This window comes from Orbicella franksi, chromosome 2 (genome assembly GCF_964199315.1).
Source record: "Orbicella franksi chromosome 2, jaOrbFran1.1, whole genome shotgun sequence".
Taxonomy (NCBI): domain Eukaryota; kingdom Metazoa; phylum Cnidaria; class Anthozoa; order Scleractinia; family Merulinidae; genus Orbicella; species Orbicella franksi.
Window position 1 is genome coordinate 13527401 of NC_138146.1, and position 13554 is coordinate 13540954.

Genomic DNA, 13554 nt, shown 5'->3' on the forward strand with positions numbered 1-13554 from the left:
TTTATTTTAAACGATATTATCAAACAGTGCTGAAATAATCAATCATTTTATTTTGCATTCCTCCTCTGAAAACAGATAGTGGCAATATTATTCAATAAATATTATGTTGAAATTATAAATTCCATGTTTCAATATTATTGTGTCACCATGTCTGGATACCAGTTTGCTAACTAACAAAGAAAGAATGAAATGTAATTATTACTGTTATTATTTACAAATTCTTTGAAATATGACAGATTGCTAGATGAAGAGAGATATGTACAATTAAATTGGTAATTATGATTATTGGCCCGAGTGGAGTACAATTCAGGGATAAATCGCACAAGTAATTTCAACATCAGGCAAGCGTGAAGTGTGAGGCTCATTTGAAATTATGAGCATGATTACTCCCTGAATTGTACAACATGAGATCCCATTACTAATTAACCATATCTATAACAAATTTTGGAATTAAAAATGTCTTTTGAGAACTCATTTTAAGCAAAAAAGTTTGTTGAGCTTTTCATAAGTAGGAAACATTGAGAAGAAAGCCATTAAAGTGCACATAATTGATGTGTGAATCATGTGGGTATCCAATTACAAAAAGTTCAAATTGGATACTTGTAATTAGACACCCATGTGATCATGTACCAATTATCTGACAAATAGGCACTTGGAGAACCAATCACAATTGAGAATTTTGTTATAAATATGATTAAAAATGTAATTCACTGCAAAGTTTGCCAAGTCATAGTGTACTTTATCTTACTAGTAAAACAATAGCTCTTATAAGTAACCAACCCCCTTTCCTATTTGTCTATGTAAGCTAACAAAATATATTACTGAACAGACTGAATTAGATTTGTTACCTAGCATGATATGCATGTATCAGCAAAACACCAGTTAAAAAGTTGTAATTGAGAAGTGATTAAATAATAATTAAAATAAATAACAGTAACAAAACAGATAAAAATGTAACATGAATAAACTACTGAAGAGCATTGTTTAAGACTATCTGAAGCCTAAGTAAAACAAGAAATTTATCTAACTTGTTACTTAACATGCCATAATTCAATATTTGGAACAAATAAATAATTTCCCTTAGGCTATTTAAAAGTTCTTGCAATGCATAATAATATATTAAACTTAATTTTTTAATAGTGAAAATTGAAAAATGATGAAGGATTTGATCTGCTCTTATAAATTTATAAAATCTGGCATTTACCATGACTTTCACGGATAAAAATTTTATAAAACAAGAATTCCTTGGTATTTTCCCAAAAAAATGTCCCTATTATGCAGTGACTGTGCTAAAATTAAGAAATGGAAAGCTGAAATTATTGTGGAGCATGAATTTCACATTTTGATGTTTTGGCATTGTTTACATTGAAATAAGATATGCTGGACAATTAGTGGGGGGGGGGGGGGGAACGCTGTTTAATGCTGCTAAACCAGCAATCAACTCCCATCTTCTCTCTACCTTTTCTTGTCAAATAGGTCCATGAGAATGAACGAACTGGGAAAAACAAATTGTCTCAAGGCAACTTATAGAAGATCACTAGCACATAGTAAGGAGAACTTGAATGTTTGTCCTGCAGGCAAATTTACCCTATTTAGTATGATATTGTAGCAGGGCAACAAGAGACTCCATTTTGCATCTTGATATGTCTCTTAACGTGCACATGATCTTGGCTTCCAGACTCTTGTGCAAATGATCCTTGCTTCAGGAATGCTCACTGGTTTCACCCCTTACTTTCAAGTCTACCAACATCGGGATAGCCTTCTAAATGCCTTACATCCACAAATTTGGCAAAACCACCTCTTTTGATTGCTTCTATACCAATGTCGCTACAAAATAAAGTTGTATACTATGATTAAAAAGTGTTTATTTTGTGGCTGTGACTTAACTACAAGATTCTGTGAATAATGCATGTATGACCGAAAATGATTTAACATAGGATGATTTCCCTGGGGATGCATGAATATTACAAGTGAATGCCCCTTAGGTTGTCCTTAAACCTGCTACATATTCCAGGGACATTCCATGTGAATATTTCCTCTTCTCTAATTATTTGGGAACTGCAAATAAGTTTCACTGTAATTTGCGGCTCATCCCCTCTTAGCATGCACTAAGGACAGAATTAGAATTATCCTAAATAAGAAATGTTGCTGGGTTCACAAATAACTATGAGACACTCTAACAGCTGCAAATTAAAATACACCCATAAGGGGTGAGTTTGCGATGACAGCTTCTTAGTTAATTCATTTCCCACTAACTATATGTAATAATAAAATGTTGCAAAAAAAAAAACAAAAAAAACAAAAAAACAAAGCAATTTTATCTTTTAAAAAACTCACGAGTCTTCAAATGCCCAGCAGTCCTGCGGTTCCACACCCAATAGTTTGGCAGCTGTCAAAAACGCATCTGGATGGGGTTTGGCATTTTGATAATCTTCATTTCCAACAACTACGTCAAACAAGTCACGAATACCAGCCTCTGTTAATGCTGTGGAGTTAAATGTGTAAATGAATGCACGGATTATTTCAGGAGCAAAACCTTGGGTCCCTTTACTTTGTAGTCTAACAAAATTCGCTGCGGGTATTTGCCGCCTCTCGTGTAGCTGATCTTAAGACATGAATGAGGGGAAACTCTGTCACACCTTCCCCCTTCAAACCCCCCTTTCATAACAGTGTTTTAGAATTAATAGTAAATGTCTCGAAATATCTTTGAAACCGTTCGCGATTTGGTTAAACGTGGAATTAATTACAAGGCGTAAAAGACAGTAAGAAAGGATTAACTTCCCAGAGCTTATCCCTGCTTCCTGTCTTTTATCACGTCAAAAATAGTCAGAGCAAGCCGTGGTGGACTTTGACCCGCGCTTCATCAAGCGATTCTAAAACAAAAACGAGAACAAACTAAGTTTTGTGGGGAATCTTTTAAAACCAAGCTACACAATCTTAAGCTCAAAAAGAAGTCAAAGTTATTGAGACAAAAAAAAGTTGGATAAACTTTTATAATTTCACCTTGCTCGACTTGACTTCGAGAACTTCCTGAGGCAACTGCTATGGGCATACCAAGGCGGCGGGCGTCTAATGCAAATCGAATTACGCAAGGTATAACTTGAACAGATCGCAGTCCTTTTAGAAAGAAAGCCCTCTTTCGAGCGTAGACTTCAATCGGGTCTAGAGTGATGCCTTGTTTGTTAGCTAGCTCACGAATGATTTCCCTGCCAGGCACTCCAGCTAGCGCGAAGAAACTTTCCTTGTCGAATTTCAAGCCAGTCTCATTACAGATGGCACACCAAGCACTCCAATGTAGTGGCATAGTATCCAATAATGTCCCATCACAATCAAATATCAAACCTTTTAACCCAAGAGGTAAACGCATGTTGTAAATGTTTGTTTATAAGCGGACAAAACTTCTTCCCGCCAAAAATATTTTGTAGAACCTCCACAAGCGATTGCTCGCTAAGACACGAATTCTTTACCCCAGCCAAATTGCGGGAAGTAAATATTTGAAATCAGTGACCCCGAACTCAGTCCGTAAGAGGTAAAAAGTCCCGCAAATTACGTAGGCTTCATAATCGATGATACTTTGCCCTTTTGATTCTCAGAAAGTTGAGTCCTTGAGTTCTTCGTTGTCACTGATCATGAAGTAGGAAAGCAGTCGCGAAGTAATAGCTCCTTGAGAAGGTCTTGAACCATATACAAATTTTAACAATGCCTTTTGTCATGTCTTGATAGGAAATTGCCGCAACAAAATTGTGATCGATAGAGATATTACACCCCACGATCGAGATGTTTCGTGAATGAATGAAAACTCGTGTTTGTTGTCACGGTGTTCTACGTTCTGGAATGGACTGTGGACTTGTGGACTGGACTTTGGACTGTTGGACTACAACAACAAAAAACTGCAACCTCCTTTGTTTTGTTGTTGTTGTTATTGTTGTTGTTGTTATTGTTGTTGTTGCTTTTCTTGGTGGTGTTGGCGTTGTCGTCTTTCTTTTGGTTTTGCTTTTCCTTTGTTTGCATTTTTTTACGGGACTGGCTTCCTGTGAATTTTTTTGGAATGTGTTTTTCTTTCAGTCTTCTGATGGAGGGGTAAATATTATCAAGATCAAGATATCTCTTAAAACTCTAGTACTAAGCCTTATCGAAAATAACCCCCATTAGAGGCAGAGGAGGTTGTAGTGTATTTTAGGTGCAGAACTTGCCTGTGGACCCCATGTGCACATTATTTGGCGCACTAAAAAGCCTTTAGCCTAGTGGGGTTATATGAATTTGTAGTACATGTATAAAAACATATGCACTTCTGCGTTCTCAATGAATCGTAGAAATGATCCATGGTTAGACATACAGTAGGTGTAAACACGAGTCTAATAGTCTGGCATCCTCTAACCCGCAGTCCAGCCCCGATTTTCTGCCAATTTTAAATTTTCGTGAAACATGACATGTTTCCTAAAATAAATCACAACTGAATCACATTGTCATAGTGACGGAAGGGAAGGTCCCCGTCGCCGTCGGACGCCGAGTTTAGTAGCGAGATGCTCGGCATATAAAACATGCAGGATTAGCTAGGATTTGGTGCATTCTACCACGTTTTTCGATGGAAAACTCTTTTCTAGCTAAAGATAAGCTAGAAATGGAACTCTGCCCACACGCTTGACTACTTTAAATTTTAAAATGTTTCGAAAAGACTGTTTTTAGACAATGTCTGAAAACATTTTAGCCTGCATTTTGTCATGCTAATTGCAGCCATGTCAATCCGTCAAAACCATGAAAACAATGGGACATCGCATTTCTGTATTCTTTTATACGTGTTTTTAATACGTGGAAGGTGGAAAAATCTACGTGCACCATGCTTCAAGCAGTCGACCATACGCGATCTGTAGTTTCATTTCCAGTTTTATGCCAGAACCTAATCAAGAATACCGGAATGATTCTGAATCCCCAGGATGCTAATTTACTTTTTGTAGCACAACGAGGGCGCTTATTATTAGAGAGGGGCGCTTTTTAGAGTTAAAGAACCATGAAACTCAGGAACCACACCAATTGGACACCATGCCATTGGATAGTCGCTGTGAATCCAATCTGAGAGCTTTTCACTCCTTTACAGATCATTCATATGGCTTATTTTTATATTTGTAGTAGTCTGAAATTGTAATAAATAAATATAAATAAATAAGGGTAACTTGCATATATTTCTAATGCCAGTATGTTGTTTATTCCATATAAAGTTTATTTTATTTATTTATTTATTTATTTATTTATTTATTTATTAAGCTTCGGCCTACTATTACACATAAAGAAAGAAAAAAAAAAAAAAAACAGACAGCAAAACAAAACAAAATGGCCAGGGGAGCCACTACAGCTTAGCCAATTACAGCGGCCCCCTAGATATGGACTCAAGGCTACAAAATGCACTATGCTAAATAGTCTATTCTGTTGACTGTCTACTGAATGTCACTTTTGCAATTGTATTGGTGGGTGTGTGAAGGGGTGCTGCGGTATTCCATTAGGGGTGCATATAATTAAAAGGCCCCACTTGTAAGAAAGGGGGCATTGTTTGGAAGGATAGCCTACATCAGGCAGTCCACACCACTGCTTTGTGGAGAGCGAGATATCTGGCTGAATTGTAGTGAGATGGAGGGACAGTGCTAAAGCAAATCTTTACAAGGGTCTTCTTGGCAGCTGTGATTAAGGTCGTCATGCAACCCTTATTGGGAACAAGTGCCATGCAATGATCTAAGAGCCAGCTGTGAAGGAGGCCCAGCTATAAAATTTGTAAAACAAATGTGGAAACAAAATACATGGAAGCGCTACTTTCATTGGGGGACCAGGAAATACCTTATTATTCTCAATTTCCTGGGAGCCAACTCTCGATACACTAGGGTTATTTTTATGTTTTAACCCTATTAACCCTTAAGCCTGATTCACACTAGGGACATAACGACAACGTTATCTCGATGTAAAAAGGACGTTATGTTTGTAATGTGAACATGTGGACATAATGACATATGAGCAACATAACAGCTTATGAACATAATGACATAATTGATAAAGATAAAACTGATCTTTTCCTTATGTCGTTATGTGGATGTCATTATGTCGTTATTTCGCTAGTGTGAACCAGGCTGTACATAAAAACCCACAAAACCCCCTTTTCACGGAATAATCTTCCCTTGCAGGAGACAGCACCAACTAAAAAAAATATTTGTGTCAATGTCCGTTTATTGTATTTCCTTTTTGTTTTTATCTTTAAAGTCTTACAATGCGGCACTTCCTGATATATATCCTCAGTCTGTAGCTAATGATTCACATGATGTCAAGGACCACTGTTTGTGATCAAGAAAAGTATTAAGACCCAGTTTGCCAAGTAAGGATACATCTTTTTCATCCTTTATGTTGTTAAATATAACAAATCCGCGTACCCTGTTGCCTATAATACATTAGACCCTGTGTGAGCTGCCTTGTAAATATACAGTATCTTTCCATTTTAATTTAATGCCCTTTGTTACGTTTGTCTTTTTGAAGTGGACTTAATTGCTTTCCTTATTATTAAGAGTTTTTATCAAACTATTCAGAGTACATCAGCAAAACCAAGATTTGTCCTCTCTTGTTCTCTGTATTATTTTTTCCCTTGATACTTTCCTTAACTTGCTTCAGATCTTCCTGTGTGAAAATCACTGCTCAAGTTTTATAATTCCCAATAAAATTTGGGCAATATTATTGAAAATATTTTTTTTACAACAAATTAACTATTTTCCTTTCAGCCATTCCAACATGGCCTATCCAGATTGGTTAATATTCATATTGTTACAATAGTAATCTAATAGTATTAGATATTATTTTCTAGATACAAGTTATAAGTTGTAATCATTCATATCCTATAAATCTGTAAAAAGCATTCACCAAACTACACTGCTGTGTGAAGAAATTAAATAAGCAAAGCAGTGTAAGCAGGATGCATGGTGAAAAAAAGCTGAGTGCCTGAGTACATGGTGTTACGACCATCAATTTGAATCTCAAACATAGGCTGTGTTCTGAGCAAATATTGATTTCTTTTCCTTTAGAATGGTGAGAAATAATAAGCAACTGTGGGTTTTCCTGATCCCTTTGTAGAAAACTGTACAATGAATGGATACAAAATCACTGGACTAAAATAGTTTCCAGTACAACCCTAATGTGGCGACTTTCATCATTTCGAGAACATAAAATGTCCAAGACAGGCCTTAAATTCTCAAGAGAAAAATCTTTTATTACAGCCAAAGACTCTCAAAAAAAAATCCACTGGCATTTTTAAAATTGAAAAATAAGTCCAATAAATTAAATATTTTTTTCATACATTTTTGTAAAGGTGAACCACTTCCCTGGACACTGCTCCTAAACAAACAAAATGATGCATATTAAATTAAACTAGGATATAATCCAAAGCTCCTTGACAGTCAAATCCAGTTTTCCTCTAACTTAATCACGAAGTTGTTTTCTTCTAATTTTAAAAAAATAAAAGACTCAGACTTGTGTATAAAACAATAACCATCCTTTTGCCATCATATGCACATTAGGGTTGTAACTGACTACAACAAGTATATATATTGTTATAGAGGGAAGAACATAGTTATTTCTACATGGTAAAGGCTCTATATCTTAAACTATGGAATTCTGTTTTGTGGTTGGTTATCTCTAGTCCATTCTCATCTGTTCTCATAGGGTATCCCTCCATTTGCCGCACATCTGTGACTCTGTAAAAACCTGCTTGTCTGATTGCCTCAAGGCCAATATCCCTACAAATAGGAATTAAAAATGCAAATTATTAAATGGCTTTTTCATTACAGTGTGACTTTCTACGTCACTTAATTACTATTGTGGAGTAGCATAGTAGTTTGAGGGACTAGCTAATATTTGCTCTGGTAAAAAGGCCACATAATTTAATCCTTATGTCCTTACAGTACATTACCAATATTTTTGGAGAGGTCAACAGACCTCAACATTTTCTTCAAATTATTTTTTTCTACCTGGGCATTTATTAATCTTGGCTGGAATGTTACAATAACACTCCCCTGAAATAATAATCAAAGCTTTTAGGTAGCTTATTACTAAACATTCAGATGGGTTGAACACAAACAAAGTAATGCATTTTAGTAATTAAAAGGTACTCAGCTTTATAAACTTACGTGTCTTCAAAACCCCAACAGTCCCCAGGGTTGACTCCAAGTCGGCTTGCTGCTGTAATGAACGCATCTGGTTTTGGCTTATGTTCTTTATAATCTTCATTGCCCAGCACTACATCAAACAAGTCCTCAATCCCTGCCAGTCTAAGGGCTGGAATCAACAAACAAACACAAACTTTTGTGACGTTCAAACTTAATCAATACAAACGTAATGTGGTAACAAATATTACGACTGAGACAAATGAGAGTGCAGTCAAGTATGACAATTGTCGTCATTTGAAGGAAGCAACGTTGAAAATGATTGATTATATTTCTTGATCGTAACAGTTGTGGTTGAGGATACTGGCCCTTACGAGTCTTTGATGGGACAAGAGAAAATTTTATGCACTCTTACAACTTGGCCAAGAATATAAGGCTTTCCAAGTCTCATCAACACTTGTTTCATTTTTTTCATTTTAGCATAATTTCGATCGTACCCACTGATGCATTTCAAAAAGTTTAGATTAACGAGCTGTATTTATTTATTTATTTATTTATTTATTTATTTATTTATTTATTTATTTATTTATTTATTTGGGATAATTTACTGATTCAAGTATCTCCGTTTTGCTCTTTGAAGAACTCAAATACAACCCCAAGTGACTTAGACGAACTATTCCTTATAATAACGTAAATAATCAGAATGGTTTTCTTGCAAAAATTATCGCATGCCTGAAGGAAGACAAATCAGTTTATGGCTGTAGAAGTTTAATGAAGTCGTGTGACGTGGACTCTAACCTTTAAGTTATCGTTTTCATCTGTTAAAAGTTATGAATAAGACATTAAAGGGGAATACACAGCAAATTGAAGTCATTTTACGACCAAAATGGTCTCTTTAGTTTTACTATGCATCATTAATACAACGGTGAACGAACAATTCATATTCCAAAGTAATTAGTTCGTTCTGAAAAATGGGAAAATGAAACGTACATTTACGTCCGATACATTCAAAGAAATCGCGGTGTCGTGCAGTTTTCTTTCTAATCTACCATTGAATCCTGAGACACAAACAAATCTGAAGTCATTGGTCCTATTTTTTCAGTTTCAAGACAAAAATTTTGGAATTTTCTCTCTTTGAATTTCGTACGTGCTTCATCGAGCGAATGTTTACCACGTTAGTTACCACCTGGGGCAACTGACCAATCATGAACGCCGGACCTGCACACACCCCCGACACTCCTCCAAAACATATCCTACCTCTATTGTCATGAATATTTTCTAAAATGCGAAAAATATAAGATGGTACAGTGATCAAAAACGATGAAAAACACGCTCAATTTAACCCTGATCCAATAAATGAAATGTCTGCCTCAATTTTTTCATTATATTCAGGAAGATGTTCGAGATATTTGCTAAATAAACGAATCCTCACGAATCTTTTGTTATCCGTGTGGACTTTGCCCTGAACGGAAAATAACAAGAGCTAAATTGGCGAGTCATCTTTCGTTGCAAAGTAGTTGTTGCTTCTTGCCAAAATCTTAGATTACTAAAATCAAAGCAATAATTACTACGTTTTCGCCTGTGCTTAGGACCTCATTCTAGATTCAAAACAATTCTAGTGAGGGTATGTCTGTGGGCGTCGGCCATAGGTTGACAAACAAACCACCCGAATAAAGCGAGGTAATAACAAATCTCGTGGAACGAAAACTACGAGATCCTATATAAAACACTCTCGGTTATATCAGAGCGGGACTATAAACACAAAGATCATTGAACTCATTCAAAAGTTCTCGTTTCAACTTCGAGCAGCTAGTAAAATGAACGTGCGATCAATACAAGCTTAGTTTACCTTTCTGTACTTGAGAGCGCGAACTGCCTGAAGCCACAGCAATCGGAATACCCAGTCTATGAGCCTCCTCAGCTATACGTACGACACACTGGATCGCTGAGACAGATGTTAATCCTTCCAGGAAGTATTTTCTTTTCCTGTCGTAAATTGCATAGGGATCGAGTTTGATTCCTTGCTGCTTCGCCAGTACGTTGATTATCTTCTTGCCCGGAACGCCTGCCAGTGTGTAGAAGTCGGTCTTGTGGAATACAAGTCCGGTTTCTTTGCAGATTTTACACCAGGCTTTCCAGTGGATTGGCATAGTATCAACAAGGGTCCCATCACAGTCGAAGACCAAGGCTTTAACTTCTACTGGTATCACTCGTGAATCGGGGATCATTCTCTCGAGATTTTAGTTAGAGTGGAATATCAGTAATGGTGATGTCAACTGGTTGTAGTGCCCAACCCACCCCTTATAACCTTTCCTTTCGACAGTATCGACCTAGAGTATTTATCTCAGCCCCAGGTGAGGGCTCTAGATGGGCGAGATCGATGCAAAGTTGCCCAAAACCTTTCAGAGGTTTCCCCTCAACTGTCTTAGGAAAAGCACGGTTTCAAAGTAGTTTTCCCTTTGTGACACATGGAATATAATATACATGCACATAAATCATGACGTCACTCGATTCCTCCAATCCGCGTTCGCTACTTTTTATAGTTATTGCAAAATTGTCCCTGAAGACCTGATGGTTGCTATGTTTCTCAACCAGCCTTCAAAATTTATCATCGCTCTTTTACTGAGGTCTAAATTATCCTGTGCAAAAATAAAAAGCTTCAGTCTAACGAGGTGTAATTTTCTTCTTTCTCAAAGTAAACAAACTTGATACGGCCACTTTATTTACACATCAAGAGTAGCGCTGTGTTTCAACATGCGAATAACAATACCGCAGATTGTTCAATACCGGCATTGATCTTGCGTCATCTCTGACTACTGTAAAATGCCGGCTTTCAAGCAAAGGAAATATAAATCGCAATAATTGTTTCACTGAAATGAACTTACTTTTTACCGTAGAAATATAATGTGGACCCAGTCATATTAATCTAAGTTGTCTTTATTTTAACATTTTCGGCGTAGCATCAATCAGTAATTTGAAAGTCAAGGGTAAAGTTCATTGACGTTCCGACAGTGCTTGACAAAATTTACCTTTTGATGGACGGGAGCCAAAAGGAAGTCTTTCAAGGTTTGTGAATGTACTAAATAATCGGGCTTATTAATGTATTTCTTTCTGAGAATTTCTCCTGGAAATGTCATATTTTAATTCTTGCAGAATCCTCTAACATCAAGACAAAGAATAAGTCTAAAAACTGACTAAATATGGCGGTCAGACCTCCGTGCGCTTACAAAAGTTGTTAGTTTAAAAACAATAACAAATCTGACATTTTATTGACAGATACCTCTGAAGATTGAACAATTTTGATGTTTTATCTACTGGCTTTAGTTTGCATATTTATAGCAGATATTCCTCTTTCTGCTTATCACATTTTCTTGTAGTTGCCCTGGAGAGATCTTGAGAATAGAAGCTAATAGATTGCGCTTCATAGTTTTCTTATGCCATACATCCAGACAATCTAATATCAAACAAAAACTGAACTTATGATCTGGGGTTTATGTCGTGGATTTATGATAACACTAAATTTGCATTTCTGTATGGCGGCTGTGCGTCACATTACCATTTAATTCAAGGGTTGAGGGAAGCATTGCTGCTCTCTGTGGATGCTGGTTGATCGCGAATCTCCTTAACAGGTCTTAACAGTTCTACAGCACCTATGTATGCGGTGCACTTAAGCAGATACGACACAAAATGTAATTCGGAAATTTGTGTGGGGCTTGACGTTCGCACGGTTCCGGAAACGTTTTCCTAGAACAAAAGCTTTTTTTTCCTATTCTCTTTTAACATCTGACCCATGAAATTCTTGTGTGTGGTGGTGGCCTAGTTACTTTTAAAAAATCATAACAGACTTAAACCCAAAACAACTCGTGCTCAAATGTATCGCGTGACATACATACCTACAATTGAAGTCGTTTCGCCCACCCGGTTAGTTTGAATATTGAAGGAACAAGTTTCAGGGACTTGATTATGGTTGTCACTTCGTGTAAACACTGTGTGGGACAAGTCCTTGTAAACAAATTAACTAGAATAATTCTTTTCCCAAAAAACATTTTGCAACCAGTTCCCTCCTCTATACTCTTCAAGGGACTTGTCTCAGGAACTACTTCCACGAGCGCGAATTGTTTCTTGTAAATCTTGGTTACGATTGTCGCCTACGAAACACAAAATGTATTAGAATTTTGAGAACCCTAATACAATCGTAATGTTATGAGATGTTGCATGGTGAGAGTTCTATAAGATTTTTGCATGGTGCGAGGTTTCTTGACTGACTGTCTCGTCTCTTCCCAAAATCAATGTGGAAGTTCTACTGAACCGATTTAGTGTGCTTAGTAAGTTTTTTACTAGGCCGGTTGGAATGAGTGGGCTACTACCGGGAGGGGTCAAAGCATTAGCAAAGAACCATGTGCATGTGCAATAGAGGGCGCCAGTGGATGCCGCATGCTCCCCTTGGGGCGTAAAGGAAGAAGAAAACAACGACGACGACGACGATGATGGTAAAGTCTTTTGTTTAGCTATAACATTGACAAGTAGGAGGGAGGAGAAAATAGATGGCCAACCCAACACTTTTATCGGGGTTGTGGTTTGTGGCCAAACCATATTGTTCCTGATCCCAAATAGTACTACTTAAGACGAGCTAAAAACGTATTCACAAACATCACCTTAAATGAATAACCATGTTTTACTGCACGCAAGAAAGTAGGCTTTCTCGATGAAAACAAAAGAGGTAATTATCAAGTCCACTAGAAAACACCCGTAGGAAAGCGCAAATGCCAGCGGTATTTCTAGTTCTCCCTGCTAAATGTAATTCCGCACGTATTTCTGCGACTCGATAGAAATATGGAAAAGGAATTTTTATTACTTTTTTAAAATTAACTCAATATCGGACTCAATAATTCTCTGTTTACGGTGCTGCGGGTAAATAATTAATTGCTCGTCACAAATAAATCGGTTGTCAATATTAATACAGATAATAGCCATTGTTTTCTTTGTTTTTCCCACCAGAACACCTAATTCCTAGTCTGTATATCATATGTGACTCGACATTTATTTATCATGTTTTTGCGGCACGTATATATTCATTACTGATACCTGTGGGGTTAAGAAACTGATGAATATTGAATATTTATTATGATTTTAACCCAGTATTTGTGATCAATATTTGTCACTAACTATTCTTATTCAACTGCCCACTCCCAATGATAACTTACGACCCTTTAAAGCACAGCTGTACGCAGCTTAACCCGTGCAGTATAAATCAGCTTATTTTAAGTCCTTCAGTGAATTCTATCCTTGTAAACTTATGTTCTGTGTGCAATGACGTACATGTATTTAGCGCTTTGGAATTGCTTGCGTGCATCTCTCCTTATTACTACCAATTGAAAACACTTCTTGTCATGCAAAGGCCTGCAACATTACAGAAGTGTACGGA

The 13554-nt window shown here is 36.8% G+C and overlaps 2 protein-coding genes across 2 annotated transcripts; both read right to left on the bottom strand.

The window, feature by feature from the left end:
- Positions 1-30: 30 nt before the first annotated feature.
- Positions 31-3789, bottom strand: LOC145478066 (fructose-1-phosphate phosphatase YqaB-like). The gene is made up of 3 exons (XM_081455969.1): positions 3004-3789; positions 2338-2485; positions 31-1827 (listed from the first exon to the last, which is right to left on the bottom strand). The coding sequence occupies exons 1-3, from the start codon at positions 3365-3367 to the stop codon at positions 1722-1724; spliced, it is 618 nt and encodes a 205-aa protein (XP_081312095.1). The 5' UTR covers positions 3368-3789; the 3' UTR covers positions 31-1721.
- A 2951-nt stretch (positions 3790-6740) lies between these two features.
- LOC145478067 (fructose-1-phosphate phosphatase YqaB-like) lies at positions 6741-10603 on the bottom strand. The gene is made up of 3 exons (XM_081455970.1): positions 9979-10603; positions 8154-8301; positions 6741-7763 (listed from the first exon to the last, which is right to left on the bottom strand). Exons 1-3 carry the CDS (start codon positions 10355-10357, stop codon positions 7604-7606), a joined length of 687 nt encoding a protein of 228 aa, XP_081312096.1. The 5' UTR covers positions 10358-10603; the 3' UTR covers positions 6741-7603.
- Positions 10604-13554: the final 2951 nt, after the last annotated feature.